At 33.3% G+C, this 17,753-nt stretch overlaps 1 protein-coding gene and 1 long non-coding RNA gene across 5 annotated transcripts; one reads left to right on the top strand and one right to left on the bottom strand.

Moving 5' to 3' along the window:
* Positions 1–6,247: 6,247 nt before the first annotated feature.
* LOC125053695 lies at positions 6,248–6,494 on the bottom strand. Its single transcript, XR_007117612.1, has 2 exons — positions 6,392–6,494; positions 6,248–6,288 (listed from the first exon to the last, which is right to left on the bottom strand). It is a non-coding gene; the product is annotated as an uncharacterized LOC125053695 (long non-coding RNA).
* A 4,635-nt stretch (positions 6,495–11,129) lies between these two features.
* LOC125053682 (protein D1-like) lies at positions 11,130–17,188 on the top strand. Of its 4 annotated transcripts, none has more exons than XM_047655180.1 (5): positions 11,130–11,152; positions 11,394–11,601; positions 12,316–12,439; positions 12,987–13,188; positions 16,947–17,188. In XM_047655180.1, exons 2-5 carry the CDS (start codon positions 11,404–11,406, stop codon positions 17,176–17,178), a joined length of 756 nt encoding a protein of 251 aa, XP_047511136.1. In that variant the 5' UTR covers positions 11,130–11,152; positions 11,394–11,403; the 3' UTR covers positions 17,179–17,188. The 4 variants fall into 4 exon arrangements, with proteins under 4 accessions (XP_047511136.1, XP_047511134.1, XP_047511135.1 ...); XM_047655178.1 differs by having other exon boundaries at positions 11,133–11,247; XM_047655179.1 differs by having other exon boundaries at positions 11,133–11,264.
* Positions 17,189–17,753: the final 565 nt, after the last annotated feature.

Here is a 17,753-nt window from a genome sequence, read left to right as displayed (position 1 = left end):
GTGTATTTGATTTTATTAAATGATAAGTTACTATGTAGAGAGTTATTTAAAATTTTTTTAATAAGGATACAGGTACTATAAACATATAGTTGTTTAATCGTCATAATTTTAGTTTCTTGGTAGATTTTATTAGTAGGTGTTAAAAAATTGTATCTGAATAGTGCTTTTATTAATTTATTTTGTAGTGTTTGTATTGTAGAAATTTTGTTTTTGCATGCTGTACCCCATATTTCAATTAGGTATATGAAATGTGGCTTGACTAAACAATTATAGATCAAATGACGTACAGATTGCGAAATGCATTTAGATATTGACCAAAATCTGCCTATAAGTGATTTTAGTTTGGTAATTATGTGTGATATATGAAAGTTCCATTTTAAATTTGTATCCATTCTAAGACCCAGATATTTCTCCCATTTTTTGTTATTGATTTCAACGTCTTGAACTTTAAGCGGTTGAAAGATAGGAATGAGTTTATTTGTTGCCTTGAATATTAAATAAGATGTTTTTGAAATATTAATTGTTAGAAGATTTTGTTGAAACCAAGAAGATAGAACATTTAGGTCTGACTGAGCTTGAGCAACCAAAGTCTGGATATTTGAACCAAAGTAAAATAAGCAGGTGTCATCAGCGTAGAGAGTGATTCGGCCGTGTAAACCGAGTTCGTGAATGTTGTTAATATATATTAAAAATAACAATGGACCTAATATAGATCCTTGTGGGACGCCGCATGTTATTGGTATTTCTGAACTTTGAGCATTACCTATTTTTACTATCTGGGTTCTGTTTGATAGATAAGATTTGAATAATTTTAGTGCACAATCTTTTATTCCTATGCATTCTAATTTTTTAAGCAATAAGTTGTGGCTTACGGTGTCAAACGCTTTTTTCAGATCAATAAAGACACCCAGCGCCATTTTCTTAGAGTCAATATTTTGTTTTATGTCGCTAACGAGATCGGCTGTGGCTGATAAAGTGCTGCTTTTTGATCTAAAACCATATTGGCGTTTAAAAATGAAATTGTTAGTTTGCAAGTAAGTGTCAAGTCGTGAGTAAATAATCTTTTCTAATATTTTTGATATTGTAGGTAGAATAGATATTGGTCTGTAATTGCCGGGTTCGGTTTTGGGGCCAGATTTATGGATAGGAGCAACTCTGGCCTTTTTAAGAGAATCCGGAAATTCACCTTTATGCAGCAGCTTATTAAAGCAGATCGAGAGATATTCAGAAATATGATCAATTACACATTTTATTGTTTTAGTATTGATCCCATCTATTCCAGTACTACAATTCGTGTTTAGTGTTTTTATTATATTAGTGATTTCAAGTGTTGTGCATGGATTAAAGTTAGATAGTTCAGAGTTAAGACTTTGAGGAAGTGCTAGTGTAAAATTAATGTGAAATTGTGTTGGTATTTCATTGGCTAGTTTTAGCCCTATGGTAGAAAAGTATGTATTAAAAGCAGCACAAATATCAGTTGTTTGAGTTAACTCTTTAGTGTCTATAATAAGTTTGGAAGGTGTGCAATCTTTATTTAGCTTGTTACTAGCCAATTTATTTATTAGACTCCACATTTTTTTCGGGTTTTTAGCGTGTTTAATAAATTCATTGGAGAAGTAATTATCTTTAGTTTCCCTTATTTTCCTTTTGACCGTATCTCTTGTAGTAGTATATTGTGCTTGAACAACTATATTTGTAGGATCTTTTTTCAGTTCAGCCCATAATTGGTTTCTAAAGTGAATTGCACTAATGACTTCTCCACTTATCCAATCTTTCTGAGGTGGATTAAGTATCTTTTTCTTTACTTGTTTGCATTTCCTTACACAGTCCTTAATCGTATCTTCTAGTAAAGAATAATCAAGTGTTGCTACATCTAAATTGTAGGTCGTGAATAGTTTGTTAAATTTAGCATAGTCAATGGCTTCATATTCAGAGTATATTAACTGCGGGGCTTTGGATTTTTTTAACTCGATATTAAGTTGCCTATGGTCGGACATTCCTGTCTCAATAAATGCCATATGAAAACGGTCACTTCTTAAATTTGAGCACACGTGGTCGATTATTGATTTACGTGTTTTCGAGTCACGTGTACAATATTTTTTCCTAATTTTATTTATGATGTTATATCCAGCCTCGTCCATTACATCCATATACTGCTTAGTTTGTTTTTCATTCTTTTTCACTAAATCTATATTAAAATCCCCAAAGACTACAGTCCTCTTTCTTTCTCTTAGTTGCAAGCGAAGTTCTTCCAAAAACTTTGAGAAGTTTGTATCTCCAGGATTATACACAAGTCCAATTTCGGTGGCATATCTGTCTAATTTGACCCATAGGTAGTTGTTGCCATCTTTATATGTTGACTCCGACAAACTATGTCTAATACTGTTATGGACATAAGTTGAGACTCCACCACCTCTAAAATCCGATCTATAATTGAAATAATGAGTATAGTTTGGTAGACTCATCTCTTGGGCCTGAGTTTCATTAGTGATCCATGTTTCTGTAATGAGTACGATATGAACAGTTTTAGAAATTGTTTTTAAAATGCATTTGAGTTCATTAAATTTGCCTTTTGCTCGGATACTCCTAGCATTAAGGTATAAAAACGATAAGCGTGACTTGTGTGGTTGTAGCTGATTATGGTTTTGCAAAACTTCATAGGTATTTGTATCTGTGTTGAGGCGTTTGGTTGTATTTGTTACTTCGAGTTTTTTGGAGACATTTTGGTAATAGTGGGTATTCCAGATCTGTATTTAATAGTGATGTCAGTATCTCCCGCAGCCTGACGTCGCACTAGTTCATCTTTTAAATTTTGCAAATATTTTTGCTGAGCTGGAGTTAAGTCTGAATAAATTTTAATGGCTTCTGGAAATTTAGACTTGTTACGTAATAAGTATTTAGCCGTAGTATTTGTTTCGTAACAAACTTTGATTCTACGGTTTTTGCCTGGATTAAATTTTCCTATACGAAAGACCTTAAGGGGTTTTGGTAGACTGGGGTTTATGGTGGAAATCAGTTGTATTATCTTATCTTCATCCTTTAACGGTCCTTCCTCTGCGTTGATCGCTATTTGTTCAGGTATACCTGCAATAATGAGGTGTTTCTCCCTTTGATTACGATCTCGAACCTCATTGATCAGATTTTCATTAGAAAGATGCTTGTCGATAAAATTGTTTGGCAAAGATTCATTGTTAGCCGTTTGATCTTCCACTTGCGACAGTCTGCCCTCCCAGGTACTCATACGAGCTTCAAGAGAGATTATGTCATCCCTAAATTTCCGCGTCACTTCGAAAATTGCAGCGTTGAGGTCGTCCCGCCATTGCTGTCTCAGATCTGCGAGTTTAGTATCCATATATTTTGTAAGCATTTCAGTATCGACGTTTAATGATGATGCTAAACTTGTTTTCGGCGACACGGATGAAGTAGGAGCAGTCTTTTTGCTCTTGCACGCCGAGCACTTCCACTTTTTCCTATTCATCGGAAGAATTTTTTTAAAATCAGCTTCAGATAGATCAGCGCAGAAGAAATGCAACACCGTGAGACAAGATGTGCATTTAATCAATTCAGTATCAGAGGCATTTTTTAGGCATTTACCACAATCCATCTTGGAATATTAGAAAATTAAAAAAAAAAAAAAAAGTATTCGTTTCGTAGGTATGTGCGCGCCAGGATTTGATCCACAATTGACAGTGTGTATGATGTTCCTAACAACTTGTTACATGTGCTAATCAATTCATTACTTGACTTGCGAATAAATCGTATATAACACAATTACGATTTGTCCAAAACAGTGTTTAGGTTTTATTTTAAAGTACTTGATTAGCACAAGACACTTTTAAAAGTCACTTCACTATTTTATGTCAGTTTTTTGCAACAATTATTCTGATGTTTAACCACAAACAAACGAGAAATGTCCATCGCAGTATGGCGGATAACAAATTTGTTCGATCACGACTAACGAATCACTGTTTAATACACTGTATTGATTATTCACAATTTATTACGTGAAACTGTTGCTTAAAATGTCATAGTTCCCGTGTTTTAACCTGTTTTACACACTAGTTCTATTTTTAATTTAAATAAATTTACAGAGGTATGTTAACTGTGACGCGGTACCCGCAAAATAGTAAACTAATAACTATCATAGTAAATAAATAGGAATAAGTAGTGACTAGTAAAACAGTTAACAAAGTTTGTTTGTTTGATGGCAAATTTGAAGTCAAATGTAATAGGTTAAATCGAAGCGACATTGTAAAGAATAATGAAATTGTTGGTTAAAAATGTCAAATAAAACAATATTTTTAGGTTTCCTAACTTCAAATTCCATTCATGAAATATAAGAAGTATTAATTTTAACTGATCAAGTTGAATTTAATTTAATTGTTCAGATTTCAGAATACAAGTATAAATAATCATGTTAGGTATGTTGGATCAAATATATAAGCTTTCAATTGCTCAAATTCATACCATTTCAAGTGATCAACGTTAATTTTAAATGTTGGAAACAACATTGCTATAACTTATTTAATGAAGCAATCAAAAGATAGTTATTGCTGCTGACTACACTTTAAAACTAAACATACCCTTTATGGGTCTTGGATTTGTTTCATTAATAAATAATTGTTTTTAAAGTACATACTTGGATTTGGATTTTTGAGTCTAAATATAGGTTTGCTCAAGATTTTTTTTATTCATAGTACTGAATCAAATACTGTGCGAAATTACTAAGCCTTGTTACCATAAAACTTTTAATAATATTTGGCTTAGTTATAATATTATCAAACATGTTTTTAAGATACTTTACTTAAAAATACAAAGATATCCCATATATAAGTTTTTGTGTGTTTTATGCAAGTTTTTTTATTATTTACCTTAACTTTACAATAATTAAATTGCTATGCAATATTATTGTGTCAGTACAGTGACCTACCACATTTCCCTATTTACAATTTTAACAGATAATCATTGTATTACAGCCATCAGTGGTAGTTGTCAAGAATGAGGAAGAAAATGACCAATTATTGAAATGTTAAGAAGAGATATTAAACCGAGACCACTAATCTATTTTGAATGCAGTTTGGACAACTATGATTTTTATATGAAAAATTGTATTACCGTGTTTAAGATAATTGTGTACTTCATAATAATTTTTTTGTATCTAATAATATTATATTAATAAAATGATTAATTAAATCTACCACTTATTTAATGACTGCCTATAGAAAACGTAGTAACCGAGTTAAATACATAGCTAAGCCGAAATGAAAAATATATAAGCCATGTTACTTTATAGGTGAATAAAAGAACAATATAATAACTTTAAACATTTAATTTAATGATTATAGTAAACTTTTAACACACTACAAAATAACTTTCAGTAAAACAAACTTAAGTATAATAAAAACTAATTAAAACACAGCCTCACATAGAGCTAATCAATAACATCTACTTTATTTTGTAGATAAATATATTTATTTTAATATATTTTCTAATTAGTTTGTAAAAAGTAATAGTTATGAGCGATAAATTTAAAAAAGCTTAATAAGTACTTAAACAATCATGTATGTAATGATGGTATTTCATACTTGTGTAAAGCAGAATAATGTTTTTATCCAAAACCTTAATGTTATATCAATATATTTTATAAAAATATAGGAACCGAAATTGTACTGTGTTATCATTTATTATAAATTGAAGGATAGTCGAAATTCAATAATTTGAAAATGTCTGCACTATTGTGTCTTTTTATATCCAGGGGCCTTGTTGTATGATACACATGTAATATTCTTCTTCTTCAAAGGCAGAATGTATTTTTCTATCAGGAATTTTGAACATTTGGGGATCTCTGAAATTATTAGATTTATAATTTTAGTATAGTAGAAAAATACAAATATATTACAATATTTACCTATCTTATTTATCGTTTTTTGTTCGACTTATCTCTGCTGGAGACAAGACATGATCAAGACTGCATCGAAAAATTGGTTCTTGGATAAAAATTATATTTTTAATGCTAAAGTAATCAAAATGTTTACCTTAGATCATCTATTTAGTATTTACTAGACTCTTCGTTCATCTCAGCAGCATATGTTCTAGGTTTCGTCAATACCATATAATTTCTTGAGTATTGGAAAAAAGCGATAATAACCAACGCCGAGAAACCAATTGGTCGTTTCGTGCCTACATTTTCTTCGCCATCTATAGATATTATATTAAGTATTTTTTAATGGATTACATCATTTATTTCTTGAAATAGAGGTTTAAACTTTAAAAGTGGAAACGGGCCTTCTGTAACAATAACAAAGTTCAATTTCACGAAGCTTAATGTTTATATATATAATTTTTTTCGTAAAATAATGCTGTATTGATAAATATTATTTTATAAACTTACCCCAAGATACATATAGATTGTCCTATGTTAGAATATTTTCACATAAAACAAGTTTTAACTTCGCTAAAAATGGCTAACTCACTGGTAATTGGTAAATGACGATTTCAGCGAAGGAAGAGCAACTTTTAATTTGTCAATTGTCGTACAAAATGTACATTTAAGTGAGATGAGATGTCAAATGGTATGTATCAGAATACCAAATACCAACAATTTTGGAGCGTAAGTGTAGCAGTGCCAAATTTTAGTTCCAAATGTTAACAATCTCATTTGAGCGGCGCTTTTGTCGCGGTTATTGTTTAACAGAATACCAAATTGTAACATGACACCGAAACGAACGATTTGACAGCAAAAATCAGCGCTGAGGGTGTGTGAAGTGAGTTACAGAATCGCAGGGCTGAGTTCGTAGATTCGAACCCCAGCTGTATACGAATGGACTTTCTGTCTATGTGCACATTCAATACTCGCTCGTACGGTGAAGAAAACATTGTGAGGAAAACGGTATTTCTTAGAGTCTAAGGCTTATAATAAATCGTTTATTTGCCAAGATAGTGCTACAATTAGATCGATTAATTATGAAAATCCGCACAATCAGTCATAAATAAATAGGCATGCAAATGTCATATTAATTTTAATAATGTCATATAATATGAACATTAACATAATGTCATAATAATCAGTTAAGTTATTTATAATCCATGTCAAACTTATGGTCTAAATACTCGCCCACGCTGGCCTCTTGCCTTGCCATTAATAACCTTCCTCTTGAAACAATTACACGATAGTGATCTGTAACTTTTAGGTATGTGACTGAATAGTTTAATAATAGTTGAATATATCGTAATGCAGTATGCAAGGACCCACAGCCGTGTTGGATCGATACAGACAAGTTTCTTCGAATGTTTTGAACAATTTTGGATGCTTTTTAACAGTCATAACTAGGCTTCAAGGATATATAAACTTCTTAACTTGACTTCATGTCCTAACCCTAGATGGGGCAGAGGGCGTGAGTGACAGTGAGTCTCCATCGTGTTCGGTCTTGAGCCTCGTATTTCACCTCGCTCCAAGTCTATCCTCACTCTTTGCCTGCGACTGTACGGCGCCAGGTTTACTTGGGACGGCCAGGCTTCCGCTTTCCTTGCGGGTTCCAATTATGCGCCTGCTTGGGAATATGATTGGGATCCCTTCGGAGTGTCCAATCCAATTTCACTTGCGTCGCTTTATCTGCTGGCTGATCGGGGTTTCTCGGCAGCGCACCCAAAGTTGTTCAGGGCAGTAGATGCCCAGAATATGGCGAAGACAGTGGTCGATATATAAACTTGGTACTGTCAAAATACCGAGTTCGTAAAAAAATGGCCTAAAGCTTACTTAATAAGACCGAGAACGCTGACCATCTTGTCTATTAAGAAAAATCATCACGAAATAGATACAGAAATCTGAGGGCCAGACCTAAAAGGTTGCAGTGCTATTGGTTGAAAGGCTCAGTAGGATCTCTTGACAGTCCACTCCAACAGCATGCTTTACAAAGCCTCTGTCAACGATATTAAATCACCCGTAAGATTCATTTTTCCTAAAACAAATTTATGAGGACAAATACACGCGGATTTATTGTACCTTTATTCATTATATTACATTGATATTCAAGTGCACAAGGTCTGATATGAATCTGATGTGACACGAGTTTCTACCATAGCTACAATTTAAGACTACATTAACAATCATTGTAATAATAATTCTACAAAAAATTAGTTTGAATGAAAAGTAATCCATTTTCCGACTATTTCTCAATTGATGAAAATTCTATTGTGCAATTCCAAGCAAATATTTTTAAGCTATACTAATACATTTTTGTCCCACGTTTATTTAACTTATCATACCAACTGTAGATGAACTAAATTCATATTTTTATTTAAAATTCGTCATAATATATGTATAACGTATAACGACATAGATAAAAGTTAAATAGCTTGTTACAGATAACAGCTACTGTCTGAAAAATAAACGAATTCTCCTGCATATTTTTCATTTCCAAATATTTAATTAAAATAATTTTCAATTCACATTCAAAACTATCTAAATCATCTTTGTATGATATTAATTTACATAATCGTTCACGCATTTGGTCTTGGAGCTGACAGAACACTCGCATTTGATAAGTTCAGCCTTGCGATTCTGTAACTCACTTTTCGAACTCACACAGCGGTTTTCGCAGCGGCGGTCGCTCTCAAATCAGTCGTGAAGCAGTCATTTTATGATTTGGCATTCTGATAAACAATAAACTACAAGCTCCCACCTTTTCAACGAGTATTTAATTTAAAAAAAAAAACAATCAAATTTTACACGTCCTTCGCGTCCAAGCACCCGAATGAAAAAGGAGGTGTGATATTTAACGCTTATCCCCTTCCGTCAAAATGACATGAGGTGATCTAGTCAGCAAAAATTTATCCTCTGGGGGTAATGATAACATTATTTAAACTTACCTAAGTTTCTTTCTCTTTAAACCTCAAAGACATTTATTCTCATAACAGACAATAGTCACTTACATGAGAACTTATATACTAAAGATACAATTTATCACGTCGTGGGTCATTGAAGAGCTTTAAGGATGAATTAGCGAAGTAGAACTTGGGTGGACTTTCATTTGCATAGAGAACTGGGATCACTCAAGAGATGGTCTTTTAGTCTTAATTTAAATATTTCCAGGCTGTCTGCTCTTTTTATATTTTATGGAAGTCTATTATACCGCAGCACTCTCCTAACGCTCAATGTTTTTTTACCGTCATTGGGTCTATACTTAGGTAGAATTCGATTATGAGGGTGTCGTGAACTGCGCCTCTGAATTTGAATTATTTTAGTGAAAGTAATGTTAGTGTATAGTCATTTAAAATTTTGTAGATTAATAAGCTGTATTAATCTAGCTATATTTGTTCGCAATTAATGTAATTTAAGATACTTTACTTAGTTCTTGTTTGTCAGGATTTATCCAATCTTTCTGTTCGTACAAGAGGCGAGTGGGGCGATGTTTTCCACTACCTAAAGATATTTTTTTGTGCACTTATAGGTACCACGATATCACGATACCAGTTTCCAACACATGTAAGCGACATTTGGTACATTTAGAGGCAGGTGCTTTAAGAACTACAATATAGGCTTGCGAATAGTCTTCGCATCCCGCAGGATCAAAGTCTGAAAGAAGTTTCTCAAATTACCTAATAAAATAATATGAATCTACTTGAGTACAGTAAAAAAAAATACTTTGGGTAACCATGGTAACTGGGGCCACATTACACGTTCAATTAACTAAAAGGAATAAATACAAAAAACACAAATATGAAAAACAAAGAAGGAATGAAATTGATAATATTAAAATAAAGAAAAACATTTGTTTACGTTTTTCTCTCTTTAGAAAAGGTTCGAGGTGTAATTCTCGAAAAATTAAATAGCTTTCTTTTAAATTAATTTAATTACAAAAATTGTCGGGGCCGCTCAAGTATTAAGCAAGTAGATTTACTGCAATTTATCCCCCCCCCCCTGCTCTTGTCAGTAGCAAAAGTAAGCAAAGCTCTCAAAAATAATAGTCATAAACGTACTAATTTTTTGTATGAATCCTCTAAAATGCTCGAAATTCTCCTTATTTGCATTTTTAAATATATACTCGTAGTAATCAGTCAACAATAATATATTAGCGTCGGGATGTGATAAGGCAAATTTTATGTAAAATGTAGGGAAACGTAATAGATATATTTCTTTTTAAATAATAGACGTACTAGTTGATGCCCGCGTCTTTATGCAATTGGTATAAAAGTGATGGATGCTACATGTCATAAGTCCAACTCGAAGTGTTTATATTCATGGAGGTAACGTATTGTGAGCTTCAAAAAATTTCATTTCTGGTTCGTACATTTCGTTTATCCCTGAACGCACTGCCTTGCGATTCTGTAACTCACTTTTCGAACTCTCACAGCGGTTTTTGCAGCGGTGGTCGCGCTCAAATCAGTCGTGAAGCAGTCATTTTGCGATTTGGCATTCTGATAAACAATAAACTACAAGCTCCCTCCGCTTGTCAAGACGTAATGTGAAATTGCTTAACAGAATAATGAGATTCCAAAAATGACGTGAGTGACGAAGGGAGCGTTATTAGTGCGAGGTGAACTCACGGATTAACAGAATCGCACGGCTGTCCAAATTCAAGATGGCGCCTCGAATGCCCACACGAGACATTTCCTCGGCTCTGATTGGTCGTAACAATATTCGTTAAGTAATGATTCTAAATTATGAAACAAATAAATAATAACAAAACAAAACGAATCAAATTAAATTATGATTCATAAAAGAAGAAGGAATTTACATTATTAACCAAAGTAACAATAATAATCAACGGTCAATTGTTTTGATCACAACATTTCCCGATAATTCGAGCATTTTCCGACATATATTTTTAATTAATATCAGAAGCTATCCCAAATTAATGGGTGCGAAAACTGTTGACAGGACGTTATCACATCGTACAATACGGATTTGCTGTTATTTTGCTGGAAATAAATAAAAATAGTAATGTACCATACCCCCTGTATAATATAATAATAAGAGCATAATAATAAAATGTCAGTATTTTTATCCTAACACTATATATATATTTAAATAATTCATACTACTGCCGTGTTTCTTTTCTTAACGATAAGGCTTTATTACCTAATATAAATAATGATACATAATATTAATAGAATATATAAGTTGACGTTCACTAGTGGGACATCATTCTAGGTATAGTTTGTCTTAAAGGCAACTTACCTATTAATAGTGGTGATAATTTAAACGTTGAATTTATTCTTTTGTATCTCTACCACAAGATTGTCAAAGTACGTTACGTCAATATGTATGGATGAATTAGCAAATGCCTGGTACAGTTTGGGCAAATGTAAAGCATTTCAAATATTTTAGACGTTTTATACTTTGTCAAAGTGGTGGTAGATTTTCGACTAATGATTATCATACAAAATTTCAGAGCTGTCAAAATGGAACTTCTTGTCTACGTGCTGTTTCTTACTCAAGTAGTTCTAGGTTCTAGCAACTTAGACAGCTGTGACGAAGAGTGTACTTGCATATCAGGGATTTTGAAGACCGAAAAATCTTGTACAAGTGTCCCTGAGGCATTTAGAAATTTTAACATAACTCCGGACTACGTACAAGTCGCACCAAAGGATTTTCTAGAGGTATTATCAATTTATTCTGAAAATTGAAAGAAAGATTTTTAGGTAAAAAAGTGCCCCTACACTAGCATTCCTTGTGCCGTGAGCAGCCAGTCTCTTCCTTTTGACATGTAAACACAACACTTACATTAAACTATTGTACCTATATCTATGTATAATTTTCACAATCCTTGTAAGTAAACTCTTCTGAAACGGATCGACTGATTTTTACGAATTCCTTGCGTGATTCTAATAATAAGTCTATCTTTTTTATGTCTTATTTAAAAAAAAACAAATTTTATTTATTAATTAAATTTTATTTTTTATAATTGCTGGCTGATTGTGCGGATTTTAAAAATTCATCGAAAAACGATTTATTGTTATTAAAAATACAGTACAGCCACGGCACACACGCATTGCACACTTGAAACGAACCGAAGGGAAAACAACTTTTTCTTTATATATCTCTCATTATATTTTTATTTCATTTTATTCTTTGATTAATGTTATTTTGTGTATTTATATGTGTGTGTGTGTTTTTGTTTATAATGAATGATATGTATATGTCTATCTATTGCTTGGACAAAGCGAGAATCGTATATCCGTAAAACATTGATTTTATTTTGTAAGTAAATCAATAGATACACACATATTACATTCATATAAACATATTACATTCATATACACATATTACATATTATTATTGTACTACCTGACTCTAATAGTTCTTTGTTTTAGACGGACTATGCAACGGCAACAGTGAATTTAGGAAATTTCATACCACCTCTTAGACTTGTTGACGCTAAAACTGTAAGTTACAATAAAGGGAAAAAACATGGATATTACACATTGATATCCATCGGTGAGTACGTTCCACTATTACATAGTGAATAGATTTCACTTAAATGAGAACAAAATCTAAAAAACTAAAAGGCAGAATAATGTTTTTGTATGTACAATTGTACAATTGTACATGTTGGTTATAATTTTTATAGTATTACTGGCTGACCCCGCGAACTTCGTTTCTCCTTAATGTGGTTTTACATAAACTGAGTTCAAGACATAAGATATATAATTAACAAATAAAAAATAGGGGTTGATCGTAGAGGGGTGAAATTTAAGGGTTGTATGTATTTTTATATGCTGTATTATAAAAGTGAAAACAAGAAAAATTGTCTAAAAATAAAAAAAATTGTGGACACCATTTTCACTTTGTGGTTTGAAAGATAAATATTAGCCGATTCTCAGAATTAGTGAATAAAAAATTCCTAAGAATCGATCGATAAACTCTAAAGTTGATCTATTCCTTACGTCTCTCATAACGCAGATGTATAAATTCATAGTTAAACACCTACATAGTTATATTTATTTTATTCTAGTTTGGAATAATTTAAAAATATTCTTTTTAGACTTCGATGGCGAATCAAATGGAAAAGTTATCGACCTTTTGATGAATGTAAGGGATTTGGAGAACGTGGTACCAACATCTGGAGATGTGATAGTCTTGTTTACTCCGCCCTTACCTGCTTTAGGAAGCGGAGTCCATCGTCATGGAAAATTGTTGTACGAACAAAAAGGACCTATTGATGCAAACCAACTAGATCTTTTAAAGTAAGTACTTATTTTTTAAGTTGGTTAAAATAAGGAATGAAACTTCTTTGACCTGATTAAATATATAGTAATAACCACTGAATGGATTGAAGCAACGAGTCTTCATGACGATAATCTTTAGCATGCTCTGTGGTTTATGTAACTCATTAAAAAATATATAAATCTAAAACATTTTCTTGACATAAATTTACAAAACACGTATTTGTATTTAACAGGATGTCATTTGACAATTTAAAATATTAATCTAAATAGCATTGCAATGAAAATTTTCTAAAACTCTATCACTTACACTAATAAAATAATCCTACTATCCCTGAGGTCGTAGCTTCGATCCCCGCCTGTGCACCAATGGGCTCTCTGTCTACGTGCGCATTTAATATTCGCTCTAACGGAGGTCGTTGAAGGAAAACATCGTGAAGGAATCGGCTTGCCTTAGACCCAAAAACTTGGCGTGTGTCAGGCAAAGAAGGCTGATCACCTACTTGCCTATTAGATTTACAAATAATCATGAAACAGGCCCAGACCTAAAAGTTTCCCTTTCGACGTATTCCTGCGCGGACCGAGAAAATTGCGTTTATAAAGAAAAAATCACTAATGCAGCTGTGATTCGACCGATCTCTTAGTACTAAGTGCGTGCTAAGAGTAGGGTCGGTTGTTGAACAGTGAACCAACCAGGAACATTGAACCACCACCATGTTTAAAAAACTGCGAGGTTGCCAATTCGACCGATCGTGTTAAAACTTCTCTCGTAGGCACCCTTCCCCTCTCCCGTAGTTAGCCGGTGGCCGCGGCTTGAGCGTGACGTGTGACAGCGGTTTGTTTGTTTCTCGCCAAAAAAACATAGAATTCTCACGTAAGTATCTCGATTTTTATATATTTTGATATTAATTCTAGCACCAAAAGCATTATGGTGTCGATATTGTTGTAGTTTTAGACGTTTTATGAGCATATTGCTTTGTGACAATTCAGCCTACAACTTATTTTTTTTTAATATTATATGTTGAATAGTGTGTGTATTGAACAGTGAACCAGGTTCGCATAGTACACAGTGAACCGGTTCACTGTGTACCTTACGATCCTGGTTCACTGTTCAATGATAGTGTTATGCTGAAAATCAATAATATTTTTGATTGTTTTAGGATGCCAAGGCCAAGAAATAAGGAAAGAAAAATTGGAAAACACAATAAAGACGAAATGATGTCAGCATTACTAATGATAGAAAATGGTAGCTCCATTAGGACGGCGGCAAAAACCAGTAAAATTCCCTACCCTACATTGCGCCGTTACGTTAAAAAAAAGCGTGAACATGGTGATAATATATCACTTGAACCGAGGTATGATATTAATAAAGTGTTTACTGAAGAACACGAACAAATATTATTAAAATACTACAAAGACTGTGCACTAATGTTCTACGGTTTGACCATTAAAGAATGTAGGAAGGTGGCTTACGAAATGGCAAAGGTTAATGGCATTAAAATACCCAGCTCATGGGAAAGGGATAAAATGTCAGGTTTGGAATGGTTTCGCTTCTTTAAAAAAAGACATCCTGATATTTCAGTAAAGAAACCAGAAGCTGTAAGTCTCGCACGTGCTACCTCATTCAATCGGGAAGCTGTGGCAATATTTTTTAATAATCTGGAGGAATTGCTAAAACGGGAGCCTAGATTCGTGGATGGAACTCGAATATTTAATCTTGACGAAACCGGCACAACAACCGTCCAGAAACCACAGAGAGTTGTGGCTCCAACAGGAGCTAAAGTAGGTAAAGTGACAAGTGGAGAAAAAGGCACTCTTGTCACTACTTGCTGTATCGTTAGTGCCGCAGGACATGCCCTGCCCCCTGCTTTAATATTTCCTCGGAAAAACTTTAAATACTTAATGATGCACGGTGCACCTCCAAGTAGTTTAGGTCTTGCGAGTCCTTCAGGTTGGATGACTAGTGACTTGTTCGTGGAGGTAATGAAGCATTTCATTAAGTGTTCAAGCACGACACCAGAAAATCCATCTCTGCTTATAATGGATAATCATGAGTCACATTTGTCCATTGAGGCTCTAGACTTAGCGAAAAAATCGGGTGTTGTAATTCTTACTTTTCATCCTCACACTACTAACAAATTACAACCCTTAGATGTAGGTTTGATGGGCCCTTTAAAGACATATTATTATTCCGCACTAGAGTCATGGATGCTGCAAAACCCAGGAAGACCAGTTACAATATACGAAATAGCAAGATTTATTGGTCATGCTTATCCCAGATCTATGACTCCACTAAATATATCGGCAGCTTTCGCAAAATGTGGGATTTTCCGATGAAGATTTCATGCCAAGTAGCGTGACAGATCGCCCCGTAGTAACACAAAGATCCCCTGATGCTGAAACATCTGCAAATTTAGACAAAAATAATCTGCAACCCCATTCTACTCCTCTAGAGACAAGTCGTTCAAGTTTTTATCACGCTATTACCCCTGCTCGAGAAAGTCCATCTATATTATCAGAAGAACAACACAGCTACTACCAAAACGTGACACCGTCAAAGCAACCAGATGAAGAATGCAAAGATGAAATTCATCAATCAAAAGAGCATATCATCACTCCACTAATGTTCCGTACTCTGCTAAAGGCTGGTCCTCGTTCCAACAAACGGAAAGGTAGAAAATTGGGTAAAAGCATGATAGCAACGGACACTCCAGAAAAGGAAAGAATAGCTGAGGAACGCACTGCAGCATTAAATAGAAAAGGTCAGCATAAAAGAAAAGTTCTACAAGACTGTGGAAATAAAATGCTTCCATCAACAAGTAAAATCAGAAAGACACCATATAAGAAAAACATGAAAAAAATAGTTATACCAGATGAAGACAGTGAAACCAGTGCAGGTGGAGATATAATTCTTGAAAGTGAAACGGACCTAGAATCGGATGAAGAGGAAGATAACCAAGGATATGAAATTATTGATGAAGATTTTCCTGATTTACAGCGTAAGCCAATGATTAACGAATACGTCCTAGTCTTGCTGCAATCTAAAAAACGAGCTGTTTATTACGTTGCGAAGATTCTGGAAATAGAAACTGACGATGAATATTGCGTTTCGTACCTAAAATTGAAAGATCGTTTAAATAAAACCTTTATGTTTCCTCTAGAACCCGATATGGCTAATGTGAAAGTCAGTGACATTAAAATGATTCTTCCTCCTCCTTGTGTGTCAGGTACAAAACGTCTGATTAAATATTCCTTCAATGTAAACTTATCTTTACTAAATATGGTGTAAATAATTACCTACTTTGACGCATTTTGATGTTACGAAAGTTAAGAAGCTAACTGCTGTGAGAAGAGAAGAAGAAAACCATTTTTTTTTGTTATTAGAAGTAATATTTTTTTTATTGTATTTTGTACAACAAAAATAAAAGACGATTATCAAAAATTTAATGTTTTTTTTTCACAAATAAGGATTCTTGCTGGTAACGAAATTGTGGTTCACTGTTGAAATACAGGTGGTTCAGTGTATACTCCCTATAGTACACAGTGAGCCAATTTTTGTTTTTTTTTTAAACTTAATTTACGGTCTTTATTTTATTCTCTGGCTTTCTGTAACCTGAATATGAGAAACTGTATAAAATTGCCTAAACTATGACACCAAAACGAAATTCTTAACTTGAATTTCTTACAAGTTATATGACTTAGAAAAAAGGTTGGTTCACTGTTCAACAACGCACCCTACGCTTTTCACTCCTTTTGCAGTAAATGTATATTTTTTTCAGATTATCGAGATATCCAGTAATACCTAACCTTACAAAGTTCACGAAGACCTATCACCTAGGAAACCCCGTTGCTGGTAACTTGTATACAACGGAGTTGAGACGCTGTGACAGTTCTGATAAATGTTCGGACAAGGACGACAGTGTTAAACAATGTGAAAGATTATGTAAAATTCTGTCAAACTGCGATAATGATCAAATAGATCAAATGCAATGTGATGCAGTTGATAAATAATTTATATTTTTAAATGTGTTTTGAATTTGTTTTTGTGTTTATTAAAATAAATAAATAATGGTTATTTTGTAAATTTCACTAAATATAAATCTGTTTCTTCGAAGACAATTATTAAGGCCATCAGATCATTTTGGGCAGTGCAGGCTGTCCTTGTCTTGTTAGAAAAAGGTACTACACGAATAATTTCGAGCTACATTTATTCCTTTGTAAATTATTTGAGCTGGAACTTTATCCCAAGCGAACACAGATCTTGGCACCCATATATACCACGATTATTTATATAATAAATATAAACATATAATGTTAATATGTTTATTATGGAATATAAGATACACGTATCACTTATTCCACGTCATTAGATGTGTCTCGGTAGACATCCCTATTCAGCGGCAAAGAAGACAGAGGGTGTATGCCGAGAGAAAAAGCTGGCGTAATTACTTTTGGTGGCATGTAACATGGCTCTATATTATTTTTAATTATTTAAAAATTATATTTTATCTTAAAAAATGCTGTATTTATTCATATTATTTTATAAATTACCCCAAAATACCTATAAATTAACAAATAAACTTCGC

Source organism: Pieris napi, chromosome 11, assembly GCF_905475465.1.
Source record: "Pieris napi chromosome 11, ilPieNapi1.2, whole genome shotgun sequence".
In the NCBI taxonomy this organism is placed as follows: domain Eukaryota; kingdom Metazoa; phylum Arthropoda; class Insecta; order Lepidoptera; family Pieridae; genus Pieris; species Pieris napi.
The sequence above is the reverse complement of the archived record's forward strand: the minus strand, read 5'-3'. Positions and strand labels throughout refer to the sequence as shown.